Source organism: Aricia agestis, chromosome Z, assembly GCF_905147365.1.
Source record: "Aricia agestis chromosome Z, ilAriAges1.1, whole genome shotgun sequence".
NCBI classification, from domain to species: Eukaryota; Metazoa; Arthropoda; class Insecta; order Lepidoptera; family Lycaenidae; genus Aricia; species Aricia agestis.
This window is the reverse complement of record NC_056428.1, coordinates 29536257-29563581: the sequence shown is the minus strand read 5'-3', so window position 1 is coordinate 29563581 and position 27325 is coordinate 29536257. Positions and strand designations below refer to the sequence as shown.

At 34.5% G+C, this 27325-nt stretch overlaps 2 protein-coding genes across 2 annotated transcripts in view; one reads left to right on the top strand and one right to left on the bottom strand.

Moving 5' to 3' along the window:
* Window positions 1-423, top strand: part of LOC121738463 — an 86619-nt gene extending 86196 nt beyond the window's left edge. The window contains exon 44 of the mRNA XM_042130523.1: window positions 105-423. The gene's annotated coding sequence lies outside the window, so the exon portion shown is untranslated. The remainder of the gene's footprint in view (window positions 1-104) is intronic.
* A 409-nt stretch (window positions 424-832) lies between these two features.
* Window positions 833-27325, bottom strand: LOC121739073 (titin-like). Its single transcript, XM_042131390.1, has 12 exons — window positions 27271-27325; window positions 5837-6888; window positions 5477-5655; window positions 5084-5368; window positions 4651-4712; window positions 4438-4566; window positions 3951-4141; window positions 3365-3668; window positions 2910-3248; window positions 2166-2457; window positions 1605-1709; window positions 833-909 (listed from the first exon to the last, which is right to left on the bottom strand). The coding sequence occupies exons 2-11, from the start codon at window positions 6819-6821 to the stop codon at window positions 1611-1613; spliced, it is 2865 nt and encodes a 954-aa protein (XP_041987324.1). The 5' UTR covers window positions 6822-6888; window positions 27271-27325; the 3' UTR covers window positions 833-909; window positions 1605-1610.

Sequence of the window (27325 nt, the reverse complement as noted above, 5' to 3'; positions counted from 1 at the left end):
TTGGCGAGTTTTATTTATTGTAGTAGTAGCGTTTTAGGGTAGAGCTGTGCGACATTAATCGTTTTCGTCTATAGTGTATTTACTTATTATAATATTTATTTCAGGATATAAGGAAGAATACGATGTAGAACAGTTGTTTTCAAAGTTTCCTTGCATTTTAAACGAAGAAAAATTGATAAAACTGAATGCAGTAGGTTTATATCGTTTTCGGAAATGTACTTAATCAGTATTTATTATTAATTTATGTTATGTTTGATAACAATAGTAATTAGTCATAGAATTATTTATTGTTTTATATATTGTTGCACTGAAAAGTCCGATCCTATACATATAGAGTTACTAAGATATAATATTATGTTTGTTACCAAATAGTTGACACAAGTAGAACATATCGAGATATAAAATACATTTTAAAGTGAGTTATTTTGTGTTTTATTGTCTGTAGCTTATTTACGTAGATTTACAATAGAGGTATAATCCAAGTCAAAGTAAATTATTATCAACTATCATAATCATTACAATTATTCCAAATGCTGTGTAAATGTTTGCTTTGTTGAAATTAGGATTCACAAGTTCTTCAACATTTTTAACTTTACTCTTTGATTCGTTTGCTCAGATATGGTATCTATCATGAAAGGTTAAGAACAATTATTATGACAAATATATAATTTAAAATATGAAATAACAAATATAATATACTAGCTGTCCCGGTGCACTTCGTGTCACTTTAAAACCTTCCCTGGACTTCTACGAATATTTTAAGACTAAAATCAGCCCAATCCGTTCAGCCGTTTTCGAGTTTTAGCGCGACTAACACATTTGAAAATCCATTTTTAATTATATATAAGACTAGTTGTGCAGTCTTCAGCTAAGCAGTAAGCATGTTCTTCAGGTAGATTCGCATTTCATCTGTAAGTAAGGAACAGTAATTATTAGCTGTAGGTATTTGTGCAAAAAATAGCCTAATAAGCTTCTTAACTTGAACTTGATTCAACAGAATTGGCAAGCAGCACCATTTGAAGCATTCTAACCCCAAATTACCAAAAAAACACATTTCACAGGAACAAGACCAAAATTAGCTCATATATTGAGTTAAGTGAAGCCCTCGAATAATCGTTTGAGATTTATAGTAAAGATAAGGTATTAATTATACTTTATAATCTATTGCAGAAGCAGATACAAAAAGAACACGAGACACATAAAACATAGCATTATATCGGGAAATTAAACGCATTGCGTATCCGAATTTGTAATTTACGGTAAATGCTTCCTTGACATTCTGATTCCACAAATTATGAAAGATTTCGACTTTGTGGATGTCAGGGATTTTACAGGTCAAATTGCTGATTACAATTTAATGGTTCTTTGCAAGCATAATGCATCCGTAATTGTAGAAGTTGGTTTTGGGGAGCGATAAAGATAATTTGGGTTAACAAATTAACGCATCGCCAGTATTTCGTATGAGGACAATATACAATTTACAATTAGGTATTCAAAGGTCACTTACTTTTCAAAGACATATATTTTTATTGACTTCTGTTCAGATAACATATTAATGAAAATACAATAATTGTTATTTGTAACTAGAAACAATTGAACTTTACCCAACATCATTGTATTATTTCGAATTCTGTCTTGTGCGGTGTGACTTTGTGGCCCGCCAGATGCGTGCGCAGTCTGTGTGCGGCTATCATCACATTGCCCGCCCTCTGAAAATGTTAATAATTAAGTGAACTTTTGATCCTAAAATAAATTACTAGCTATTTGACCGAGCTATGCTCGGTATTCGATAAAACACGAATAAAATGACATTTTCTAAAAACGATTCCTAGCTAGATCGCCCCTGAAACCCCTTTTTTAGTAAATTTCATAAAAATCGTTGGAGCCGATTCCGAGATTCCAATTATACATATACAAGAATTGTCCGTTTAAAGATATAAGATTAGTCCTAAAAATGTTAATTAGTATGTAATAGTATGTATTAAGATTTTAGATTGCGGATTCATATTTTTTTATACATTTCTTCATCTCTATACGCTTAAATACTGGGTGTAAGTGGGTGCTATCCGTGCTATCGTTACATTTTTTATAGTCGCTGTTAAAATCAATAATAATAATAATAATAATAAATCAATAATAATGCTAATAGTAAACGTAAATCTCACCTGCCATCTGGCTCTGTAATTCGCGAGATACGACTTCAAGTTCTCTCTAGCTCTCTTCATATGTCCCGCTTTGGCACCATCGGGAGGACCTTCCAATATCCATTGGTGATTTAAAGCAGCAGTCGAACTCATGCGCTTTTTAGGTTGTAGCACCAGTAAATGGTCGACAAAATCTTTCGCTAAATCTGATATTTCCACGAAGTCAGATTCGGAATAATTATAGTTGGCTCTTGTTATATTTGCTGATCTCTGCACCCATGTATCGCCACTAAAGGGCATCACCCCCGAGAGTCTGAAAAAAATTGAATGTGTAGTAAGTAATAATAATAATAATAATAATATCTATGGACGCTTCACACCATGTCAGTCTGGCCCCGTGCTAAGTACCTAAAGGACTTGTGTTACAGGTACCAGACAACGGAAATATATTTAATACTTTTATACTATACATATATTTAAGATTTTTATTATATCATACACATATTTAATACACATCCAGACCCGGGAACATTGAAAACTTTTTGTTCCGTCGGCGGGATTCGAACGCGCGACCCCCGGCTTGAGCTACCAACGCGCTCACCACTGAGCCACAGAGGTCATCATAAGTAAGTAATAATAATAAAATATTGTCAAATTTTCTTGAGTCCGATGTAGATTGATTCATACGTGCAAAGCTTTTTATGACACTTCAAATTTCGCAACCAGCAACAATGACTAGTAAAGAAATATATAATTAGTACTCACAACATGTATGTAACTACTCCTAAGCTCCACATGTCACAGGCTAGCGTGAGTTGCTCGAAGTTCAACACCTCCGGAGCGACGTAGTCTTTGGTCCCATAAATTGCTCTAGTTTTGTGGCCATCACTTAAGACCCTCGCCAATCCAAAGTCTATTATTTTCACTTGTCTCGAGTTAGGACTGAGACAGATTATATTCTCTGGTTTGAGGTCTAAGTGGGCTATTTCTAAGTTATGTAAATATTGCAGCGCCTCACATATTTGTTTAACATAGGGAACTACATCCACTTCTTTTATGTGCTCCTCTTCTACTATTCGATCAAACAGTTCGCCTCCCCATAAGCTGAAATTATAACCAGCAGAAATTATATAAATCGCTTCAATGTAAATATTTTTTGCAAAACATTTCTTAAAATATTTATTGTAGTTTACTGAATCATAGTACAGTTTGACACTTACTAGTCCATCACTAGAACAAAAGCTTCTTTGGAAACAAAAGTATCAATGAGTTCAACAAGTTTGGAATGGTTGAGATTTCTCATTATTTGAAATTCCCTTAGCGCTGTATCCCTTTTCTTCTGCGTTCTAGTTTTCAAAAATTTTGCAGCGTAAAAATCGTCTCTTTTGTCCTTTACAAGGACTACGCTGCCGAAAGCACCACATCCAATCATATCTCCTGTTTTTGTATACAACGATGCAAATTCTTCCATTGGCCTAATATCAACTTCTTTTTTATTTAATATCAACTCTTTTGTAGCGGGACCTACAATCACATAAAATATTTTGTAATGTTGTTATTAATAAAAGAGTTTTTGTATAACTTAGACCAAATTTCACCAACGTCTATTAGTGTTAACAGCTTGTTAAAATGTCATGTCCTCTAGAAGACATGACATATTTGTAACAAGCTGTTTTACATGAATGAAAGAGCTCTTTCATCCATATGAAAAACGAAAGAGGTAACGTGATACTAATGCTATATTTTGTACAATATACTGAATTCTCATCGCATTCACTTCCCAATTATATTTGTACAAGTACTTACTTATTGAAACTCTATATTCACTGGAATCGCTAGCGTCAATGGCCATAATTCTAAAATTCATAAGTTGTTCTAAAGGAGGATCTTTTAGATCGAACATGGGCATACTAGAAACGCCGGCTTTGACGAAATCGTTATCCGACTGACTAAATTCAATAACGTACCATTTTGTCTTGATATTACTATAGCAATTCCTGTTGAACAAAATATTTAAATGTCCATCATTAAAACTTATCATTATGACAATATTAATAATAATTAATTATCATTGAAGTTTGCAAAAAAAAAAAGTCCAAACAATTATAGATATTAACTCTATCACCATCTTAAACAGGCGATTTCTTGGTGGGACATAGGACATAGGTTATTTTTTATGGTGAGAAAAAAAATGTACCGCCTTCGCAGGATTTCTTTTAGTTTAGATATTATTATACTACTAACTCAGTTTACTTTTCCTTGAATTTTGATTTTATAAATATCATTAACTTACCATTCAATGTTAAACGACTTGGAAATATCGTTACCGTTAATTGTATTATGTAAACTTTCCCGAATACTTAAATCTTTCACAAAATCGCTTTTGCTCCAAGTGTCGAAATAGAAGCAGGTTTCATCAAGTCTAAAATATTATTAGGAAATAATATTTGAAAATAATATTTTTATTAAATAAATACTTAAAAAAAACAAGGGAATATAACTCTACCTGCAGCATGTTATTTGGAAGAGACTGTCATTGTTATCTTGATGTGTTCCATTTGTATAAATCTATAAAAAATTAAATGATAATTCATAAATATTCATTGCTCACTATTCACTAATTAACGGTTCCTATCTATTGCTAAACACAAAAGTATCATTTTGCATAGCAGTAAGTAAGTATATTAAATTACGATCGCAAAAATAATTTTAAAAGAATTAAAAAAAAATTGTACGCAACTTGTATCTATTAACAAAGTATCATAATATTAAACTGTTATAGGTAGTAGCCAAAGTACACAGTATATCTAAATCAAGTTTGAATCAATACAACATTATTCGCCAAAGCAATCCAGAAAACGTGTCACTTTGCTATAGCCTGATTGAAAGCAACTAGCATTTAATAGTAACGCATATTTGTAGAGGCGTCATTAACTCACCGATCCATTAGTGTGTGAACCATTCTCAATTGATTTTTCATTTCTAACCGGAATGATTACACTTGAATCGAAACTGTATATCGATAACTTATGCAACGAATCACAACATTCCTTTTCTTGATCCAAATAAACACCTGGTACGATGACCAAATTCGAAGATGTTTTGTTAACTAAAACACGTTTGCGATTCGGCAGCGACATGTGAAGCTCGCATATTACTTCGCCTGCCATCCCCGGCTCAACTTGTTTTATGAAGAAGAAGAATTCTCCACCTCTGCTAAAAACCTGAAATTATGTGGTTTAGAATTATGTTTCATGATTTATGAAATCTTCAAGCAATTCCGCTTGATAGGCAAAATTTATCATAATTTAAAAACTAATAATTTTTTTTACATTAAAACGATGGTTTGTACGTTCCACTCTATAATGTCCAATGTACCAAACAACATAGTAATAACGCATGTCTTGTAGATCAAAGGAACAAGTGAAAAGTACTCTGGATCCAATATATGTCATTGCTGACATCAGCGATTTCTTTACTCTTACCGGCGAAAGTGAATCGCTTGGTGACTCTGAAAATGAGGACAAATTAGAGTAAACTGTTCATTATTCAATGTGCTATTGCATAAAATTCAGTTACTGTTACCATTCATGTTATTATTTTGCAAATAAATAATTGTCTTTCGAAACTTTTGACTCATAATATTATTTTTTTTGACTCATAATACTGTCATAATAATATTCAATACTTACTATTAACTGTTAAATAACAAGAAGATGTATCAGTCACATCGGTCAGTTTGTTTTCTAAATTAAGGGTATACTCCCCTGTATCGAGTAGGTTGGGTTTGAGAAATCTTAGTGATATATATTCATTGTTATATATTTCTTGCACGACGTCCTCGTTACTTCTTAAAGTTTCCTCAAAAGGTTTTCCCTTTTTTAACCATTTAATTGATGTATTATTATCAATAATAGCTTTACAAGTCAGTCTTATTTCTTCTCCTATATTTGTTTCTATTTCGTCCACCATCGGGTCAATAATACGAGGTACGACGTCACAGCTATTCCTCACTTTTAAATCTGTGTCAATTACGACAACACTTGCAAAACTGGATGCGGCGCCATGTTTTGTTTTTGATATGACTTGATAAACACCTGTGTCGGTCTCGCAAGCACATAATATAGATAGAGACGTAGTCTTCGTGTCGTTAAGAAATATTGTTCTTTCATTTTGAACAATGAGCTGATTACTTCTATACCATTGGCATTCGTCAACGACATCTGTAAACTTCGCTTCCAATTCTATTGTTTCACCGACTCGTACTCGCGTGTGCAGCAAATGTTTTTCTACCAAACGATTGTTGGTGTGAGGATTCATATAAATGACCTCATTGTTATTGTTGACTGAATTCTTTATCGGTCTCACATATAAATTTGCATATGAATAAACCTTACTACCATTTCTCTCCAACAAGAGAAAATAAACACCTGCATCTTCTATGCTCGCTGATATTATTTCTAATCGATACCACGATCCATTCGCTGTGGCTTTTACTGTGGGTCTGGATTTAATACATTTGCCGTTTTTGTACCATTTGTACGAACTATACTTTGGGGATTTGCCACTTAATTTGCATTCAAAAACAACGCATGAGCATTCGTCTGCAATAATATCCTCTAATTCTTCGTCTATTTGTATTGGTGCATCTGGTGAATTATTTGCTTCATTTGTCATTTTAGTTCTACGGGCCTGATCGAATTTAGGACGTTGCGTGGTCTTCCAGAATATGAAGTAAACTTATCTGCAAATAAGTAAAACAGTACTTTAGTCTAAAGACTAACCGCCGTAATCAGAGACGTTTAATTACAATTAACCTTCAATTTAATGAAGAGTTTGACAGATAATGTATGGGGCTTATGTCAAAATTTTGAATTATAGTTTGTGCGTTTTATGATGATATGCGTGACACATTATAATTGACAATAGTAGGGAAGTTACCTAACAAAAATTAATCGATAATTTAAAAATATCGAATCACTTCGTAAAGGAATTGCAATCGAAATTATCGATTTCGTACTGACATTTTAGTAGTGCCGGCGATTTAAGATAGGCGCCCTTTTTTATCGATTTGATTTCGATTCAACAGAGTCAATCTCTATTGACATAAGTTTCGTTTCATGCATCTTACATTTTTGAAATGTTTTCGTAACTATAATTTTATACTCCTATTTCACAGTTAATATTTATAATTTTATATTAATAAGTTAGCATTTAGCAACTTTTCATTTTTATTCATTTACAATTATAGGAAACATTTGTTTTTGTAGATGGAATATAATTTATTCCATTTTGATTTTTTTTTGTTTTCTTGTAAAAAAAAACCCGTAGCAAGGAATATGAAAACTGTCACCCATATCATCTTAAAACGCACAAACTATAATTGCATTTAAGTAATTAATGTTCCACTCTGAGTGCGGCAGTTAATCTACAATTAGTATCAATAAAGTTAATGAATATTTCGATAGCTGCGTTACTTGCGTTTAAAGTTAAATCCAGGGAACCGTATATTTTTCGCGATGTGCCATATCCTGCCTCGCGGTTTACGAATACAACTCCTTGTGCCAGATTTTTCCGAAACTAGTCAGATATTTTACAAATTCAGACTTCAGAACCTAACATGGCATACATTAATGTAACCAATCAAATCTTGTCTACTTATTTATTTAATTTATTTATTAATCAAGTACGAAGCGTGCAGTACCTTCAGATAAAATATATCAAATAACGTCTCTTTTACAAACTCTATCGTGATATTAGCTGACTAAAGTGCGCTAGTAAATAGCGATTGGTAAATACCAAAAACCAGTCTGAGATTTAAGCATCACTATTCAATGTGTGTCATGAGTCACTCGTTGTATAAGGCCGTGCAAGGTGACGTACACAGACGCTGGGCAACTCCAAAATACACGTACGGCCTCACACACCCTATCATAATAAACACGTTCACGATGTCTACCTTTGAACCTTATCGTTATAGTGATAGGGTCGAAATCTGGCTCACACTTTGTCAACTGTACAGTGTACATGTAATCACTAGTTTCGTTCTCGGGTGCGCCTGAATGTACTTACAGATCATATCGCACTAAAAGAACATAATTATGTTAATTTAAAAATTACTGACGATTGTACGCTGCATTATGTAAATGGAACTACTTATCTTCTTAAATAACGAAAATTTTTCAGCTAAGTATTTATGATATTTCAAAGTGCTGATGGCGTACCTACATGTTTTAGCCTGAAGCCCGATGTCTGTTTTCTTTTTTTAAAGAATTGAATGATCGGTTATTATTTTGTTGGCCAATTAAAAGCGCAAGTATATAGATAAACTACAGCCAAAAATATTAGAAATTAAGGATACATTGTTTCAAAATTTTCAAATAGTGTAAGTTACATAGTGTAAATAGTAATGAAACCTAAAACAACTTGTAAAGCAATACGGGTATATATTTAAAAACCTTATCCTTATCTAAATAATAATATTATGTTGTTCACCAAAACACGTAAACCACAGTATTAAATGAAAATAATAAAATATGAAACATAATATAAAAGGTTAGGGCAATTAAATAAAAGATCTAACTACACAAAACATACGTTAGGTATACTACCGAATATTTATTTTTATTACAAAATAATCATTGGAGTTTATGTAGCTGTGCTTAATAAAATGGAAGGCAAATTAGACAATTAGAATAATAATGAAAAACTAGAGGGAACAGAAGACAACCCCTAACAAGGTATCAATACCTTGTTAGTTGTTAGGGGTAAGTTTCATTAATTTCGTTAGGAATTTTTAAGGATTTTTAAACCACTCCTACAGGTGGGATTTCGTAAGATTTTAGATTTTCCCCAACTATTTAGGATTTTAAATATTCCAAGTTATTATATTATAATTTATTATTAAGCTTTTTATTATCCCTAAATACAAGTTTTTTCATTAGTTTACTTTTTTTCTTTTAATATATACTTTAATCTATATAAGGACCGCCTATGACGGTAAAAGCCTCCTCCAAATTTTGCAATTTTTTTCTCTCTCGAGCCAGTCTCATCCATAGGACTCCAGCTACTTCTATGATGTCGGCTTTCCACCTATTGGCTGGCCTATCACGCCTTCTGGTTAAACAAAACCAGCTCCCATATCCAGCCATACATAGGGCTCCAGTTAGTCACAGCCTGTGTCCATCTCTCATCTCTCGTTCTTTGAATATGGCCTGCCCATTTCCATTTCATGGATAGTATTTGTTTAACAACGTCTCTGGCCTTTGTTTTTTTCCTAATGATTGTGCTCTTATCTTTAAGTTTTATTAAATACCCATAAAATTATTTTTATACCCATAAAGCTTCTTTCAATACCTCTTTGACAGGACTTTATTGTTTATTTGTGATTTTTTCAATGACCAGGTTTGACTTCCATATGTTAAGCAAGGTGTTAGGCAGATGTTCATGGCTTTGGCTTTTAGTATGGTTTTATTGGTATTTTTCCTTTGAACAATTCCTTCACTGACCAGTATTTGTTCCAAATTATTTTTATTCTCCGTTCAATTTCTTTTCTATCAGTACCGGAATTGAAAGAAATAATATGGGATAGATATCCATAGTCTTCTACATACTCTACTGGCTCTGACTCAATAAATATTTGTTTCTTGTATCGGTTTGTCATTATTTTTGTCTTGTCTTTGTTTACTTGTAGTCCTACAACCTTGCTATGTTGGCAGAGAGATGTTAGCACATCTTGCAATTGTTCCGGGTTCCATTTTTTTCCTAATCTAAGCTCTGAAAATTGGATTCTAGAACTGCTAGAAAAAGCTTTGATAGAGGTCTCCCTGTGTTACACCCCGCTCTATTTGAAATGTTGGTCCTTTTATGTCTAGTCGTACTCGCGACTTGCTGTTTATATATATATATATATATATATATATATATATATATATATATATATATATATATATATATATATATTTCCACCCCGGAGTTGATATTGCGTCCTACATGGCGGTTTTTACCGATGATATTGCGTCCGACTGACTTGCTGCATCCTGTATACGGACGCAAGATTGACCATCTCTCAAATTCAGCCAGAAGTAGTGTTAAGGTTAGTACAATGGCTGGGTGAAATATTGGCATGGACGTTGTTTTGTCACCGGAGTGCTTTTCGGCGTATTTCTTAGTTCCGCTATTTGGCGCGCGAATTTTGGAGGTCGCTACTGTGCGCCGTATATCGGTGGCGTATATTCGATACTTTGTTTACGTATAACACGCCGATAATGTGGATTCCTGTATATAATAAAGTTTTTATCAATTCTAATGTGTGATTTAATTACGTCCCACAAAACGACATCGTCCCAGACGAGACGCGGGGGTGACAGAGGCGAGGGGGCGGAGTTCGCACGCGACATGCAAGGACATGTTTTTGTTTATATTTTTTGCCGGCCAGCGCGGACGTAATGACGCTTGTGGTATAAATATTGTGTAGTGGGGCGAATATTTGAGAGAGACTAAATTCATGTCTTCAAAGTTGGGTTCACAACGCCTTCGTAAATTTGATGTAACATTACACATTTCAATGTCTAATTAACTTACAAAAATGCTGCTAAAACTATTTGAAAGTAGAGTTAATATTTCAAAAGTTATTATAAAAAAAAGTACCAAATTATGAAATTTTTGCGTGTCGTTTCGATACTGCCGCTTACAATTTATTATTTATAAAAAAAATGAGCTAGAAAGGATTAAAAATTTAATGTTAATTTGAAGATAAAGAAGAGAAGAATCCGATACCAATAAATAACACATCAACTTACATTAAATAACTAAAAATTATATTTTTAAAATGTTCATAAAATTCGCGTCATTGTCCTGCGCATTGTTTGTTTTGAATGCCTTGCCGATATACTCAACGTGACGGGTTGAAACCTATTTTGCGATAAAATCTGCTGGCTCACTTTATTTGATCGCAGTGCTTTGGTGTGGATAGAGGTCTTCGTTTTATGCTCTCTCTCTTTGAAATACGTTCTACAAAAATTTCCAAATAAGACGTCATCTACATTTCTCGATGTGTGCCAACATTTGTCTGTTTTTCACTACTTTTTTATACCAAGTTATAAAGGCCCGCAACATTTCTAAGTTCTTAATAATTTTCTTTATATCAATACTTAATTATAAACGAATTTAGTGAATTCCTCATTTTCCTGAACGTCTTTTTCCTGAATAGCCCTAAAAACATAATGACGATCATTCAGAATAATGATCAAATCTGTAACTGTATTTCAGGAAAACAGGAACAAATATATCGAATCGATGCAATGTCGATATTACAATTAGGTAGTTATTTGACACATTTTCGAAAAATAGTAGTAGAATAGTAAGAAAAGTAGTAAAAATGTTATCTACACTTCAATATTATAAAGCAGGAGAGGTTGTTTGTTTGTTTGAACGCGTTAATCTCAGGAACTACTAGTCCGATTTGAAAAATTCTTTCAGTGTTAGATAGCCCATTTATCGAGGAAGGCTATAAGCAATATTTTATCACGCTAAGAATAATAGAAGCGAAGAAATAGAGGAAAATGTGGAAAAAACGGAGGGAAATTATTTGAAAGGGCTTATTTGAATGCGCTTATCTCAGGAACTACTGGTCCGATTTGAAAAATTCTTTCAGTGTTAGATTATCGTGTCAATGGTTGTCGTGATTGATGTAGATCATTTTTTTTTTAAAAGAAGTGATTTTAAAAACTATTTTAAAGACAAAATAAAATGGCCTTGGCCGTCGACCCATTTTGTAATACAAAAAAAAATGTTTTAATTGTGGTGCAACGACCAAGAATAATATCAATATTATTACAAATAATTTTGTTCTACCTATGAAACGAAAGAACATAAAATCGCTTTATAAATCTTCATTTTTCTGGTGCAGCATATTTATTTACAAATAAATATGCAATTTACGAGCATTATCCTGACGTCCAGTGTCCTGTTTGTTGTTGAACTGTTTATATACTTACCTGTCTAAAAGTATTTTGGATCGATTGTATTAACTACTATGTCCCTACCTACATACCTACGTATATGATTTTCTTTGATAAGTACTTACCCATTGTATATTTTAAACAAAAGCCCATCAGTGACTGAGTTTAGACTGCGAATTGGGTTGGGACTAATGTATTTTTAAATATCTATACTTACTAATATTGTAGCGACGAAATATTTAATCGTTTGCTTATTACTATTTAACTTACGAGTTACGAGACTACTGAACCAACTTAAATAATTCTTTCGCAATAGCGAAAGAATTATTTAAGAAAGAATTTCTAATAAGAAAGCCACGGTAATGAGAAAATAGCCCAAACAAGTGCATCGAAACTCAACGTCAAGTGGTTACCGGGTCATGGGCTAGGCTGTACACTGTACAGTGTTCTGAGATTTTTTTTTTAATCTTGACTTTCTACATTCATAAATCGACACCCTTGACAAGATTTATAGTAACTGTGATGGCATACTTATAATAATAATAATGTACTTTTATTCAGCTCGATAACATAAAAACCTTAATCTAGACAATTACAACATGCAAATTATTTTATTTTCAATGGTTTTTTATATTAGAATGTTAAGATCGCAACCGGCAGCTTAACTAGGTTACAGTATAACCTGTGTTAAAGCCACCGGACCCTTTCCCAACTACTGATCGCATATCGCTGATTTTACATTTCAGGCAATTAAAATTAGATTACAAATCAAATCAATGTTTAAAATTAATCAAACTTGATACAATAAACGGGGGCGGTGGTTACTCGCGTCCGTAGGAATTACCTTTTACTAACCTACACGTGTCCCCCGGGTGGTGCTAAACGAGTAACAACGCCGAGTCTCAGGCGGCGGATATGATAACCTGACTCCTAGGCAGTAGTGGCCTTGAGGACTAAATACCCTCGAAAAGTCTAGCGCGGAAAGCAACGGGAAACTACCGCGACTATAATCCCAAGAAAACCACCATGATTAAGAACGCCACCAGAGATAATATGATGTCATGCGACCCGACTAACGCTCGGCGCCAGCTTGGTTCCGGGCCGACTGGTGTGAAATTGGCTACCGGCTGCAGTTGGAAACATAACATCTTACTCTAGCAAACTAACACCCAAGGGAAGGGCAATAACAATAGGAACCTGGAATGTCCGTGGACTTTTAAGGCCAGGAAAAATCGAAGTTGTTGAAGCGGAGATGGAGCGCTGTAATCTGGCTATACTAGGATTGAGTGAGACCCATGTCAAAGATAACGGATACCACATCACACCTGAAGGAAATATGGTAATCTACTCTGACAGACAAGACAATAGTTTTAGTGGTGTGGGCTTCATAGTTGCTAGCTGGCTACGAGACAAGGTATTGGGGTATAATACCATCAACAATAGAATTATATCCTTAAAAATTTCAGCCCATCCACACCCAATTAACTTTGTACAGGTCTATGCGCCGACCACTGCAGCCACCGAAGAAGAGATGGAGGAATTTTACCACGAGCTAGAATTAACCTGCAAAGCGTTACCAAAGAAGGAATGTACTATCATCCTGGGAGACTTTAATGCTAAGATAGGGCACACTGATAATGATCAACACCTAAGGAATGTTATTGGGGAATACGGCTTAGGAGCCCGCAACAGTCGAGGTGAGATGTTGTTAGAGTTTTGCATTGAAAAAGGACTATTCGTAACTAACACGACATATAAACAACATCCAAGACGCTTATGGACATGGCGATCGCCAACAGGTCATAAAAATCAGATTGACTTAATATTAATCAGCAGCAGATGGAAGTCGTGCATAACTTTCTCAAAGACTTTTCCGGGTGCAGATTGTGGCAGCGACCATCAGCTGTTAATAGCTCAATACAGAGTCCGCCTCAAAGTAGTTTCAAAGCCTCCACCATCCAAAAATATTCTTCTAACACAAGAAGCGAAAGCTTTTGAGGACACACTACAAACTCGACTGGACAGTGAAACGTATTGCCCATTTGACTCAGCCAATACATCATGGAATCAGCTTAAGGCCGTATTAGAAGAGACAACTAGAACAATCACAAATGGACGGAAAGTAAAACACCCTAGATCTGAGTGGATGACCACTTGGGAGGCAATCGCACAAAGAAAGGCTCTAAAGACTGGAGGAATTCGTTCAAAGGAAGAACAACAGCGATACTCTGAACTTGACTCACTAGTACAGCGTCTCTGTAGACATGACAAGAATGCATATATCAATTCTATATGTAGAGATATACAAACACACTCTGATACCCTACATCCAAGAGACATGTTCCAAAAGGTAAAAATTCTCACACGGGAACGAAAATCAAAATCTTGGAACATAGAAGATGAAAAGGGTAACCTGATTTTAGACAAGAACCAAGTGATGACAAGATGGAGGAACTACTGCCAAGACCTGTACAAATATGACGCTGATGAACCTGACACTAGATTAGATTTTACAGATAAAGAACCCGACATCGTTCTCCATGAAGTAGAAGCAGCTATAAATAAGCTCAAAACAAAAGCTTGCGGTGGAGATGGTATACAGGCACAAGTGCTTAAGAGCTTGGGTAAGTGTGGAATCAGAGTAATGCATTCAATATGTCTTAAAGTATGGAGAACAGGACAGTGGCCAGACGATTGGACAGAATCTCTCGTGATACCACTACATAAGAAAGGGTCGACTAAAAAGTGTGGAAATTATCGGACCATCTCACTAATTTCACACGCCAGTAAGATTCTTCTCCATGTTATAAACAACAGATTGGCACACTATATAACTAGGCACACCTTGGGAGTAGGATGGCTTCTTGCAAGGCTACTTCTTCATTATTATAGGACTTACAATTATGTATGTGGATATTGTATATAATATTTAGTTACAAAATTGTAAACTTTATTTTAAAAGATTAATTTTTTTCTCACTTTTTTTGGTAAAAAAGTGGGCCCCGTGCGAGTTTCTTACGCCGGTTCTTCTCGCCGGGTTAGTTCCCGAACCGGTGGTAGGCATCATGTAGGACTTTCTGAAAACATTTATTTTAAATTTATTCAGAAATAAAACAATTTTGATTTGATTTGATTTGATTAGATATCCAAAGAGCAGGTGGGATTCGTAAAGGGCAGGGGTACCCGAGAACAAATCCTAAACATCCGTCAGCTGATAGAAAAGAGCAGAGAATTCAATGTCCCAATAGTACTCTGTTTTGTGAATTACGCTAAGGCCTTTGACTGCATCGTCTGGTCCAAAATGCTGGAGGTGATGAGAGAGTTGGGCGTCCCCGATCATCTCATATTTTTGGTACAAAACCTCTATCTGGAAGGTCGATCAAGGGTGCGATTAGACAATGATCTGTCAGAGCCGTTTGCTACAGAGCGTGGTGTCAGACAGGGTTGCATCCTCTCTCCACAGCTGTTCAACCTCGTAGGCGAATATATAATGCGTCGAGTGTTGGAAGATTGGGAGGATGGTATTAAAATTAACGGATACCTTCTCAACAACCTAAGGTTCGCTGACGACACCACGCTTATAAGTACTTGCGAAGTGAAACTTGCTGAACTTCTAGCGCGGCTCGAAAAGATTAGTCGAGACTTTGGCCTCCAAATCAATCGCAATAAAACCAAACTGATGTACGTCGATAAGCTGAACCAAATACAAAAGACATCCTTACTACAAGATCTCCAACCCGTAGAGGAGTTTGTCTACCTGGGATCGTTGATTAGCAACAATGGTAACTGCGAGAGGGAGGTTGTCCGACGGGCTCAGATGGCTAAATCTGCGGTTGGGCGCTTAGAAAAGATATGGAAGAATAAGAACATCTATCGTAGCACAAAAATAACACTAATGCGTTCCCTAATCTTTTCAATATTTTTATATGCCTCCGAGACATGGACACTAAAAGCACGTACTCGAGCTAAGATTGACGCTTTTGAAATGTGGTGCTGGCGTAAAATGCTCGGCATCCCTTGGACCGCACACCGGACCAACACGTCTATACTTCAGCAACTCAAAATTACCACCCGCCTGTCCACGCTTTGTCTACAACGATCACTTGCCTTTTTTGGCCACATAGCCCGCTGGGAGCCTAATAATCTTGAGAGTCTCATACTAGCTGGGCAATTAGAGGGGAAAAGGGGCAGAGGCAGAGTGGCTACACGATGGACAGACGCGATTGTCAAGGCTGCTGACTGCACGTTCCAGGAGGCATTTCATCAGGCCAAAAATAGAGACAAGTGGAGAGCCCTATCCCAAAAAGCAAATTTTGGTGGTCACGTCCCTCAGCCATGAGGATACGACTAGGAAGAAGAAGATACAATAAACAATACAAAAAACGATCGAAACGATCTACATCAATCACGACAACCATGATTGACTATGACTATCACAGCACAGAACGCAACGTCGCGTCGTGTTTGCTTACGCGCGCGCGTTAACCAACTACTTACGAAAAAATTTATTATTATTGTGAACTTGTATTATAATCAAATACCGTCCTCTTTTTGTACAAAACAAATAAACAGAAATAATAGGTACGATTATAGATAATAACCATAATTTAAATTTACAAACAAAGTATATATATTGTTGTGTAATTTTTGTGTAGTTGTGTAATTTTTTGAGATTTTGGACTGTTTTATCTTATTTTTGATAGGTACGTTAATAATTTTTTAAACGTTTTTATTTTTCTTTTCGACGCCTAAAGGGCCTTTTTTTGAGACTTTGTACTGACAGGTATGTCTGATATGTGATTCTTCAGGTTAATATTGTTCTAAGCATTTTTGTTTTATTTTTTTAACGCCTAAACGGCTAATAACGAATTTCAATTTGTTAAATTTTATCAACTTGTCACGTGGGCAGAGCCACGATTGAAAACTAGTATTGCTTACATACACAAGTTAACTATAGTCAATGTCACAGTAAATTAGCCTCTCAACTGGTCGTTCTTAAAATTGTTAATTTCTTAAATTACTTTTATGTTCCTATTTCGGTGTATTTGATTTGTCCGACACTTTGATTATTATGACTATGGGTTTATTATTGTACCTACTTGATTTTAAACAATAAAACTTAAAAATACCTACTACCGAAACAATTGTTTTATTTTGTGTTCATACTTAAGTTCAGAAGAAACACGCTCACATAAATAAAATGCTCCCACATCATATCTATCATAATTATCCTTAATATTTTTTAGTTAGCCTAGCGGACTTACCTAATTATAATTTTAAATTTAATTAATCTATGTAATATAGGGATAACTTGTTTTTAATGTCTGTTATGTACTCCAAGTTATAGAAATAAGTATTTCATTTTAATCGACTTCATAAAGAGGGATGATTCTCTATTCATACATACATATCGTCACTCCTGTCCCTCATTGGGGTAGACAGAGACCACATCACGCAATGAATTTATTGGGATCTATTATATAGGTACCTATGTATGTATCGATATAACATATAAGGTTAGGAGGAAGCAACAAACTCAACAGTTTATGGCATACATAAAAAAATAATATACGGTACCGATATAATCTCAAATATAGTAAGGAGTCATTTAATTAGTAGAATGCATGGAATTAATATAGTACAATATACGGTATCAATATAACCATACATTTAAATGGATGTAGGAAAAACGATTAAATGCATGGAACGAATACAAAAATATACAATGTTTCACATGATTTCCATCGAGAACGGAAGCAAAAAACCAGCGAGAAATATTTGAAATTGAATACCTAATTTTCGTACGTAAACAAAATTTCTCGTCGACAATAGAATTCACATGACAGCAATGTAACTATATTCGCACGAATAACAATTAAAAAGTCATTGGGAATGGTAGACGCCATAGGGTTCGACTTTGAAAAGACGCAACAAGTCTTCGGCGATTTAAATATATATATATATATATATATATATATATATATATATATATATATATATATATATATATATATTTAATTAATTCTGTATAGGTCCGTTCTATACCTTGTTTTCTAAGAGCCTGCCAGATAGAGTTGTGTGATATAGAGTCGAAGGCTTTTGAGTAATCTATATATTATGCTATGTAGATTGGGAGGTCATACTCTATATATCTTCCAATTAACTCTTTTAGGGTGTGTATGTGATCTATGGTTGAAAAATTTTTCATGAAGCCCGCTTGTTCAATGGGTTGATTTTCGTCAATGGTTCTAGTAAGGCCTCTTAGTAGAATTGTAGAGAATACTTTGTAAATACAGGATATCAAACGAATAGGTCTGTAGTTTGTTATTTTCTTGGAATCTCCTTTTTTTATACAGTAAAAATTTTAAGATATATATTATATTAAGTATAATATAATAATATATTATAATGTTTTACACGACCGGTTTCGAAAAATCATTCTCAGGTGTAGAATTTATTAATAGTGAAGTCACTGCAACGAAATCACTCAACTCTCATATTTCGAGATCTTCAGGATACACAATTACACATAATACCTTTAGCTAGATTTTTAATAGTATAGTTTCGCTACTATCGTGACTAATTGACATTGTAGTAGCAAAAACAGGACTACGAGAGATTATGTCTGTTGATAGACTTATAAGGTAAATAAATGTTGGGTAATAGGAATTCTTTTGAAATGTATGGTTGCGTAAGTATTTTTGGTAAACAGAGTTAGATGTTACCTTGACTTGTAGAGCAATATAATTTGCATTATTTTCTTTTAGTCTGGTTACCCATAACACAGTATATTGTAATAGTAAAGAGCACAAAGTACAAACATTACACTTTTTCTTTTATGTAGCTTAATTTTCGCATAATCCTTTGTCTAATTCAACAATAACCCATTAACTCCATAAACTAACATTTACAGCCTATTGTTTTCTGTTTAAAAATTTACAGATTTACTGCAATCCTAGATCCACATCTCTAAATGGGTGTGAGGCATTGATTCATCATTGAAGTATGTTATAACAAGTTTAGCATACGCTTTTAATGCAGGTCTATTTCTATTTACTTTTCCTAATTAGGACTGTAGATTGCTATTAAAGCATAGAGTCGTACACCGAGAGACATTTAAGATTACCTACGTCGTTATTTAATGAAGACTTTGACAGAAAATGCGTGGACTCTATGTCAAAACCTTCAGAAGTCATTAAAGTCTCCGAGTGCGGTCTATAATAGTGACAACACTGGATAATGAGTTTAGTGATGCGTTCACATGTGTAAGCACTATAAATTATCATTAGACACCAAAAATCCCAAAAACATTTACGAGTAATAATAACAATATTATAAGCTCCCAAAAAATCTTCCGGTGATTACCTAATTGCAACTCCTTTGACTACGAATAATCCAAACCTCTGAATAAGAACTTAATTATCTTCTTTGACCCAAACTATGAGGACGTTTTTTTGTTTTGTTATTCCTTAAAGTTCAAATATTCATAAAAATTTGGACTCTTTTGCAGTGACTGATGAATGATTATAGTTATAAATGAGACCCGCGTATGCTTTAGTGATAAAAGAGCAAAGAGCTAATAAAGCTTATCTCGTTCGAAATCATGAGATAGTATCGCTAAGCGACATTATGCAGTTTTTGTAATCTCATATTACTGTATGTGTAACATATCTGGACTTTTTTGGAGCGTTTAATGTGCATGTTGGACCTACATTATTTATATTATACCATTTGTGACATAGTCTGTTATGGGGCGAAATGAGCACACTAGTTTTGGTTCATTACTCGTTGTGTGGCTTTCCAAAGCAAATTGTATCAAAACAACGACGGGCGGTCCGTGATACTGTCGAATTCTTAATTTTATAGTTTTTACTGCTTTTAGAGTTCCAAAGCTACTTTAAAAAATACGTATAAAACATTATCCAGTAAACAGTTTCAGTTTTTTACTATCCAATCAATTATGAATTAACTGAATGCTTATATAAAAGTGCAGCATCAAAAATCTTACTATGCAGCAGTGCAGCAGTTCATTTCTTTGTGTGTCTGACTGTTTGTATGTCTATTACTCACAGTCACATCCACGGAGGTTATATCACACTGTCTATTACCTCCTCACGCCCAAATCGCTGAACCGGTTTTGCTGAAATTTGGTATGGAGATACTATTGAGTCTCGGGAAAGGACATAGGATACTTTTTGTCCCGAAAAAATGTACTGTTCCCGCACGACAAACGAATTTTGGCGCAACTGAGTCTTCTAGTACCTACTTTATACTTCATACAAAGTTATGTAGAGCTCTAGATTTCCAATGTAGAGATAGTTATTAAAGGCAAGGTGTGGATTCTGGTTGATTGCGTGCGCCATTAAAATACAGTTTCGTGGAACGAAGTTTACAAATATGACTTTAATAACCATTAACACTTCAATCTTGTTTGATACGGCAATAATCATATTTCATAGTAGGTACTGACTAACAGCTGTAATAATTTGCCGCCACATCCATACTCGTATTTATCGGGGATGAATGATAGAATATTTCCCGGCAACCATTTTTTAAAAACATCGCAGGCACATATTATGGTGCCTTATGTATAATTGACGACCTTTGATTAAGAACTATTTTGCTACAAATTATTTTAAATAATGAGAAGGATGTCTTCAGTTTGCTATGTTAACCCTGCCCACCCAAACTTAACTAATCTAGTAGTTTATTTAGGATCGTCACGAACGCAATTAGTTTAAAATTAGGTTTTCTACGATATTTAAATGTTATTTAGCTTATTAGGTCTCGGAACATTCTTGGTCTACACAGACCTTTTTGCAATTACACCACGCGCACGGTCAGTCAAATAGCTGTACATATACGGATAGTGGTGACAGAAATCGTACGGCCTTTGCTTGTACGCTATATCTACTCGTATTGCTATGGCTCATCTAACTTAAATTATAGTTTGTTTAGGTTAAAAGTTGTTTTCGGGACTATAAGTTGAAAACTATTGCATACAACTATGATTGTTTACCTATTTGGAGAAATAGGTAAATAATCAGTAAACTTATACGTTACTTAAACCTAGTAATAATATATTAATACAACTAGGTTTATATGATATGTTATAGTAACACAACTAAATAGTTTATGTAATAAGTCTAAGAACGAACTGCTTTCCAAAATATTCAAATCCAAAATAATACTTATATATTTGTAACGTATGTAACACACACATAGATACAAGCTGTACAATAAGTATACTTAATCTATACAAAGAAGAACGATCATTCAATGTCCATTTGACAGCAACAGCTATACCTACTCTATAGTCTATAGCTTCACGAACTACACGACTTTTTCTTTGTATTCCTCTGTCCTCAACGCTCTACTGACTACTCTACAGTACCTATATAATATATACCCACTGTGGAAATGTCGTTATGATGGATGAAAAATGTATCTCCTATTGAAAAACATACGAGGAAAGCTGACGTGAATGACAAGAATAATAAATATCACCAAAAACATATTATCTCCTGCTAAAGTCCGGTCGGGGAGCACGTTGACTAATCGGCAATCGCTAGTTATCTCCTTCACTCCTAATGTCTTCTTCACTCCTAATTATTAGTAGAGTTAAACTGGCTTCTAAAGTCAAATTAACCTGCCGTGTGAGTTTCTTACGCTCGTTCTTCTCGCCCGCGCCGGGTTAGTTAGGTTAGTAGTGTCGACGCTCAAAAACAGTATCTATGTTTATACCAGCGTTGCCAGATTTATTTTGAGCCAAGTCGGGACTTTTGAACTTTTTGAGTGAAAAAGCGGGATTTTTCAGTCAAAAGCGGGACAAAGTAAAAAAAGGTATTACTTAAATCAAAAGTTTATTGAATTTTTATCTTTTTATTTGCGTTAAAATAACATTTACGTAACAATAGACAGCTAAAGTAGCCACATAAAATCTACCCCTCTACCTCCCACACTCTTATCTTCATTACGTACCTTTCTTTCTCAGCAGTCAGCACGCTGCACGTACGTTCGGGCTTTCTCCGAAAAGCGGGACTGAGCCTGTCCCGCGCGGGACCTTTAATTTTGATGGAAAAATCGGGACGTCCCGCCAAAATCGGGATGTCTGGCAACACTGGTTTATACCAACTTTAAATAAAATATATTAATTATACTACACTTAGAGAAACGCAAACCAAACTTGTACTCATCATAACGTAAGTTCAAAGTGATAGTTAAAATATTATCTATATTCTATACTTATAAGTAATAATACTAATCTATACTTAATACAAAGACCTACTTAATATTATAAAACGGAAGAGTTTGTTTGTTTGTTTTAACGTGCTACTCTCAGGAACTTCTGGTCCGATTTGAAAAATTATTTCAGTGTTAGATAGCCCCTTTATCCAGGAAGGCTATAGGCTATATTTTATCACGCTAAGACTAATAGAAGCGAAGAAACAAAGGAAAATGTGGAAAAAACGGGGGAAATTATTTGAAATTGCTTATTATCTTAAGAACTACTGGAGCAATTTTATGTTATTTGGCCCATATGAAGAATAGACCACGTGAAGTGACATAGGCTATTTTTTTTTGCGGAAAAATGTACGGTTTCCGTGAAATTCTTTAATTACGCGGGCGAAGCCGCGCGGAACATCTAGCTTTAGTATATAAGTAATGTACTTAAAATATCAGTATAACTTTAATACTTCTTAAGCCAAAAGGATTAAAATAAATCTTCAAAATGTTAAGTTTAACTTGTGAGTTGTGACATAAATTATACTGCAGGGGTTCCCAATCTTGTTCAGCCAGCGCCGCAGTTGCACGTAAAATATTTTGTCACGGCGCCCTATTCTACTCAGTTATTAGAGCAAAACATACATAAATAAATACCATTAATGATTATACTTGGTTGGGTTAAGCAGGTAAATAGTAATTAACAAATATTTATTATTTAATCATCTACTTTAACCTGCTTTACATAATTAAAATTATAATTTAATTTTACATTATTTGTGGTTTCAGATAATGATGGAGGATCGACTCGCGGCGCCCCTCTTTATTTCCACGGCGCACCAGGGCGCCGCGGCGCACAGTTTGGGAACCCCTGAATTATAGTTTATCCTAGTTAATATTCGAATCGTTTGAGCGTCTCCACTGACCATAAAATCAACTTAATCCCTAAAAGCAAGATCATAAGCCATAATATCATTTCCTATTAAATTTTTTCACGTCACCAATATGAAGTATATGGCATAAAAGATTTACTCAATACCAAACCTTAGCGGGCCCCTAGACGATCATTTTTATTGTGCAATATCACGTATTGTGCAATATTATTCTTACGGTCGGAAGTCTTTCAATCTTATTGTTAAATAAAATATTGTTCAATATTATTGTGGGTTTAGGGCTGCCTAAAAGTTGTACTCCAGAGATTTGAAATATTCCCATAATTAATATGTTATATGTTCATTCCAAATACCAATACATGTACTAATAGAAAAATAATATGAGAAAAAAACTTTTTGGCAAGAGAAAAAAAACTCAACTGATGTAAATATTGAATAACATGCTGATTGCTAACATAAGCGAGTCACACGAAACAAAATATTATACCTACTTCAGCGGGGCTAAAATGGTCACATTTCGCAATTCCTCTCAATCAATTCAAGCAAATGAATTGTCAAAACTGTCAAACTGACAAATGTCAAATCAGTACAAAAATACAGAAATTAATTGCAAGCAGAGTTGCATTTTGCGTTTTTAGAAAAATCATATTATGATTCATATCATGATTCTTCAAAGCGACCATTTTAGCCCCACGGAACTGTATAGGTACTTACTTATATTTTATTTTTTTTAAGATAGGTACCTAGGCCCTACCTAGAGATTTTGTTCAAAGTATTGCATAGGCTGAAGATAAACACGTTAGCATAATAGATATTTTTATAACACAAAGTATATGCTCAATATTAAGGTATCGTAAGCTAAAAATTTTCATTATTATCCTTGCTGTGCAGTGTGTGATGTGCCTTATGAAATAAAAGCTATTAAGAGCTAAGGCACTCCCTCTACGAAGATGCCGTAATTTACCGTATTTAAAGCCTAATAAACCCTATAAAGCCTTATAAACTCATAATTTGAAAGCTTCAAAGTTATTATATAAATACAGCAATAATCTTCAGTAGGTATATCAACATTCCTTTCCCCGTAATTAATTTCCTATTTTTGTTTATTATACTCATGATATTAGCTTCCAAAGTAAACCCAATTTATTAAAATTGAGGCATACTTTCAGCATCTCCCTAATATTTACAAATTACGTTTATTTGAAACGCACGACAGTAGATAGACAATTTCACTAACTACATAATATTATATTCCCCGTTTGATTTTTTTCAAATCACATAAGTAAAAAAATAGGATATTTGTGCGATCTCGGCAACGCGTCAAATGTATGGTCAAGGTCGTTTGCTCGGGGGATGGCCTTAAAACAAAGCTCTATTAAACATTCTCAACAGGTGCCCAAGTAGACTACAGAAGAAACCCTTTATTGGAAGAGCCGCCTTTTATCTTCTTAATTAGTAAACAATAGAAAATATACTCATTTAAGTACCTACATTTTAAATACGTACGTGATAAGACTCTATCGCTTATTTTAACGCGTTGTAGAGCTACTACACGTCGCTTTACATATTAGGTAAGTATGTGTTACAGGTTCAATTATAAAAAATGAAATACTATTAATTTGTATTTTGGTATTCTTGTATAGGTAGGTATTTGTGTAGACTGTAGACCAATGTTTCTCAAACTCTGGGTCACGATTCGCGACCCTCTGGTGCTAACTGCTAGGTTTTAGTCGAGAGAAACCTATGTCAGTAAAAAAGCAATAAAGATTAAAAATTAAGAGGTATATATTATAGTAGAAGAATTATTTTTAAAATAGGGTACTATTATTATTTCAAATAATAGTATTTTAAAAAGATAAAACCGACTTCAAAATAGTAGACCGTACGTAATTGAGAGTTAAAATTTCCTATCTCAAAATCTACTAAACCGATTTTTATGTAACTGCAGTATACCTACCCTAAGTTGATCAATACCTTGTCAATTTTTGTTCAATTGATCAATACCAACTTACAAGTCACAAAACTTTCTGCTATATTGTTACAGTCTGTTTATATTTTTACAGCATTCTACTCTTAATAATTGCGGTCCGGAGTCCGAAAAAAATGTAATCAGAATACATTGTTAAAGGTATCAATACTAATTCCTTAAAAGTTTAGGTTACTTTATTACCTATTCTAAATTCCAATTAGTTACTATATTATAGTAAGTGAAATTGTAGGTCGCGTATCTATTTGCAAATAATTTGCATTATGATTTATGTTTCATGAGTCACATTAGTAATGAAGGACAAGGATGACCGCAAGTGCGTTCTCGTGTGTCCCACTGATCTTGACATTAACTCATATTCCACAATAATCGCAATAATACTAATAGTCCGGTTCGAATGACTCAAAAGAGGGTATAGAGTGCGCGAGCGGGAACCAAAGCGATTTCTGCTGGAACTTATTCAGGGTGATTAGGGACAAAACATACTAAAAGTACGTCTAGGAGGTGAGCCGGAGGGGGGGGGGGGTGACAAAGGTCTAAATTTTTGGTTTTTCGTCAATAACTAAAAAACTATGCGTTCTACCAAAAAATATTCTATGATGACACTAAAGCTTATTAAATTCTCTATAAATTAGATTCTATACAGTTTTTCCAAATTCTTATCCGTTGCCTCTGGGGAGGCTTCAGGACTTTTAGTATGTTTTGTCCTTGTCCACCCTGAATAAGTTCCTGCAGAAATTGCTTAGGTTCCCACTTCCCGCTCACGCATTCTACAACTACTTTGTTGACTGAGCTAACTGTACTATCGGATAAATTAATTCATAGGCAGATGGCAAATTACCCAAGTCTGGGCTAAGCAGGGGGGGGGGGGTGGCAAATTACGCAGATTCTGGGCCAGGGGGGCCAAATAAATCAGATTTTTTATAAGCTGGGTGTTTATAAAGAATTTAAAAAAAAATTTTTAGTTGTAAAAATATTGTATTGAAATCTTTTGTTCCGTCAGCGGGATTCGCACCCGTGACCCGTGCTTGAGCAATACGGAATACCACGCGCGCAGCCACGGAGGTCGTCAAATATATGTATTGTGTGCATTGCCGCTATGAAAAACATATTTTATCCTTTTCCGGGACTCTACCTTTCATCCTAATTAAGTTTTGCGTGCTTTTATTGGTGCTTCTATTAAAATTAACAACCAAAAGGCAAAACCTAAACTTTAGAGCGATAACGCCCCCTTGTGGGCGTTAAAGATCTTAAAGGGGGCGGTGTGGGACCCAGAAAAAAAAATGGGGGCGTTGTGTAGAAGCTTAGGGGGTAACTTGTAAATTCATGTCATCGGGATGCATTTTAAATTGAAATAATGGGAGGGCGCTAAAACATAATTTGTTCTCAAAGTGGGGAGTACACAAAATAAGTTTGGGAAGCTCCGGTCTACATTCTCTTATAACTCATTACTCTACAATATTTTGTCATAAAACAGTTGCATATCATATTGCAGTAGGTAGGTTCCTTTATTTTTTAATTTACTTAGTTAATTTTTTAATCTTTATTCATGATATTTAACTTCTTAAATTCCGAATAAAACGAATAAGAGTAATGTATATAAGTAAGTAGGTGGCTACATAAGTAGGTACCTCCCGGAAGTACCTAAATATCCGCATTTGCTAACAAGCAGACTTTCCAGCCTTAAGTTAATTAAAGTTGTTCCGCGAACTCAATTAAGTATTTTATTTCATCAACGTCAACTAAATATATCTAAATGTGTTTAAAATATTTAAATAATTAGTTTACGCAAGGCGCCTGACATAGTTTCTCGTGTGCGCGGCTCACTCGAAAACATTTAATTATGGAATTACATGCAATAACTTAAAAACTTATCATTACTCCGTATAAATAAACAAAAAGTAAAGATAGCATGCGCCTTTCGTGCTATAAAAGAATAAATTGAACAAAATGTAGCATTATTTTTCGCGAAACAGTGAAATTTCGAATTTGGGCGCTTATATTCAAATCGGTAATAGTGAAATGTAAAAGTTGTATGGATGTATGTATGAAACACTCACATATGTCGGGCGGTCAATGTGGAGACGTGTCGACAGGCTCTCCGCTCGGAACACG

What these genes read in the sequence shown, in the direction of transcription:
- LOC121739073 (XM_042131390.1), bottom strand. Translation starts at nt 6,821, where the DNA reads ATGACAAATGAAGCAAATAATTCACCAGATGCACCAATACAAATAGAC. An exon ending in GTTCACACACTAATGGATCG is followed by an intron (nt 4,713 to 5,083) that starts GTGAGTTAATGA and finishes AATTTTTTATAG; the next exon opens with ATTTATACAAATGGAACACA. An exon ending in ATTACAGAGCCAGATGGCAG is followed by an intron (nt 1,710 to 2,165) that starts GTGAGATTTACG and finishes TAACATTTTCAG; the next exon opens with AGGGCGGGCAATGTGATGAT.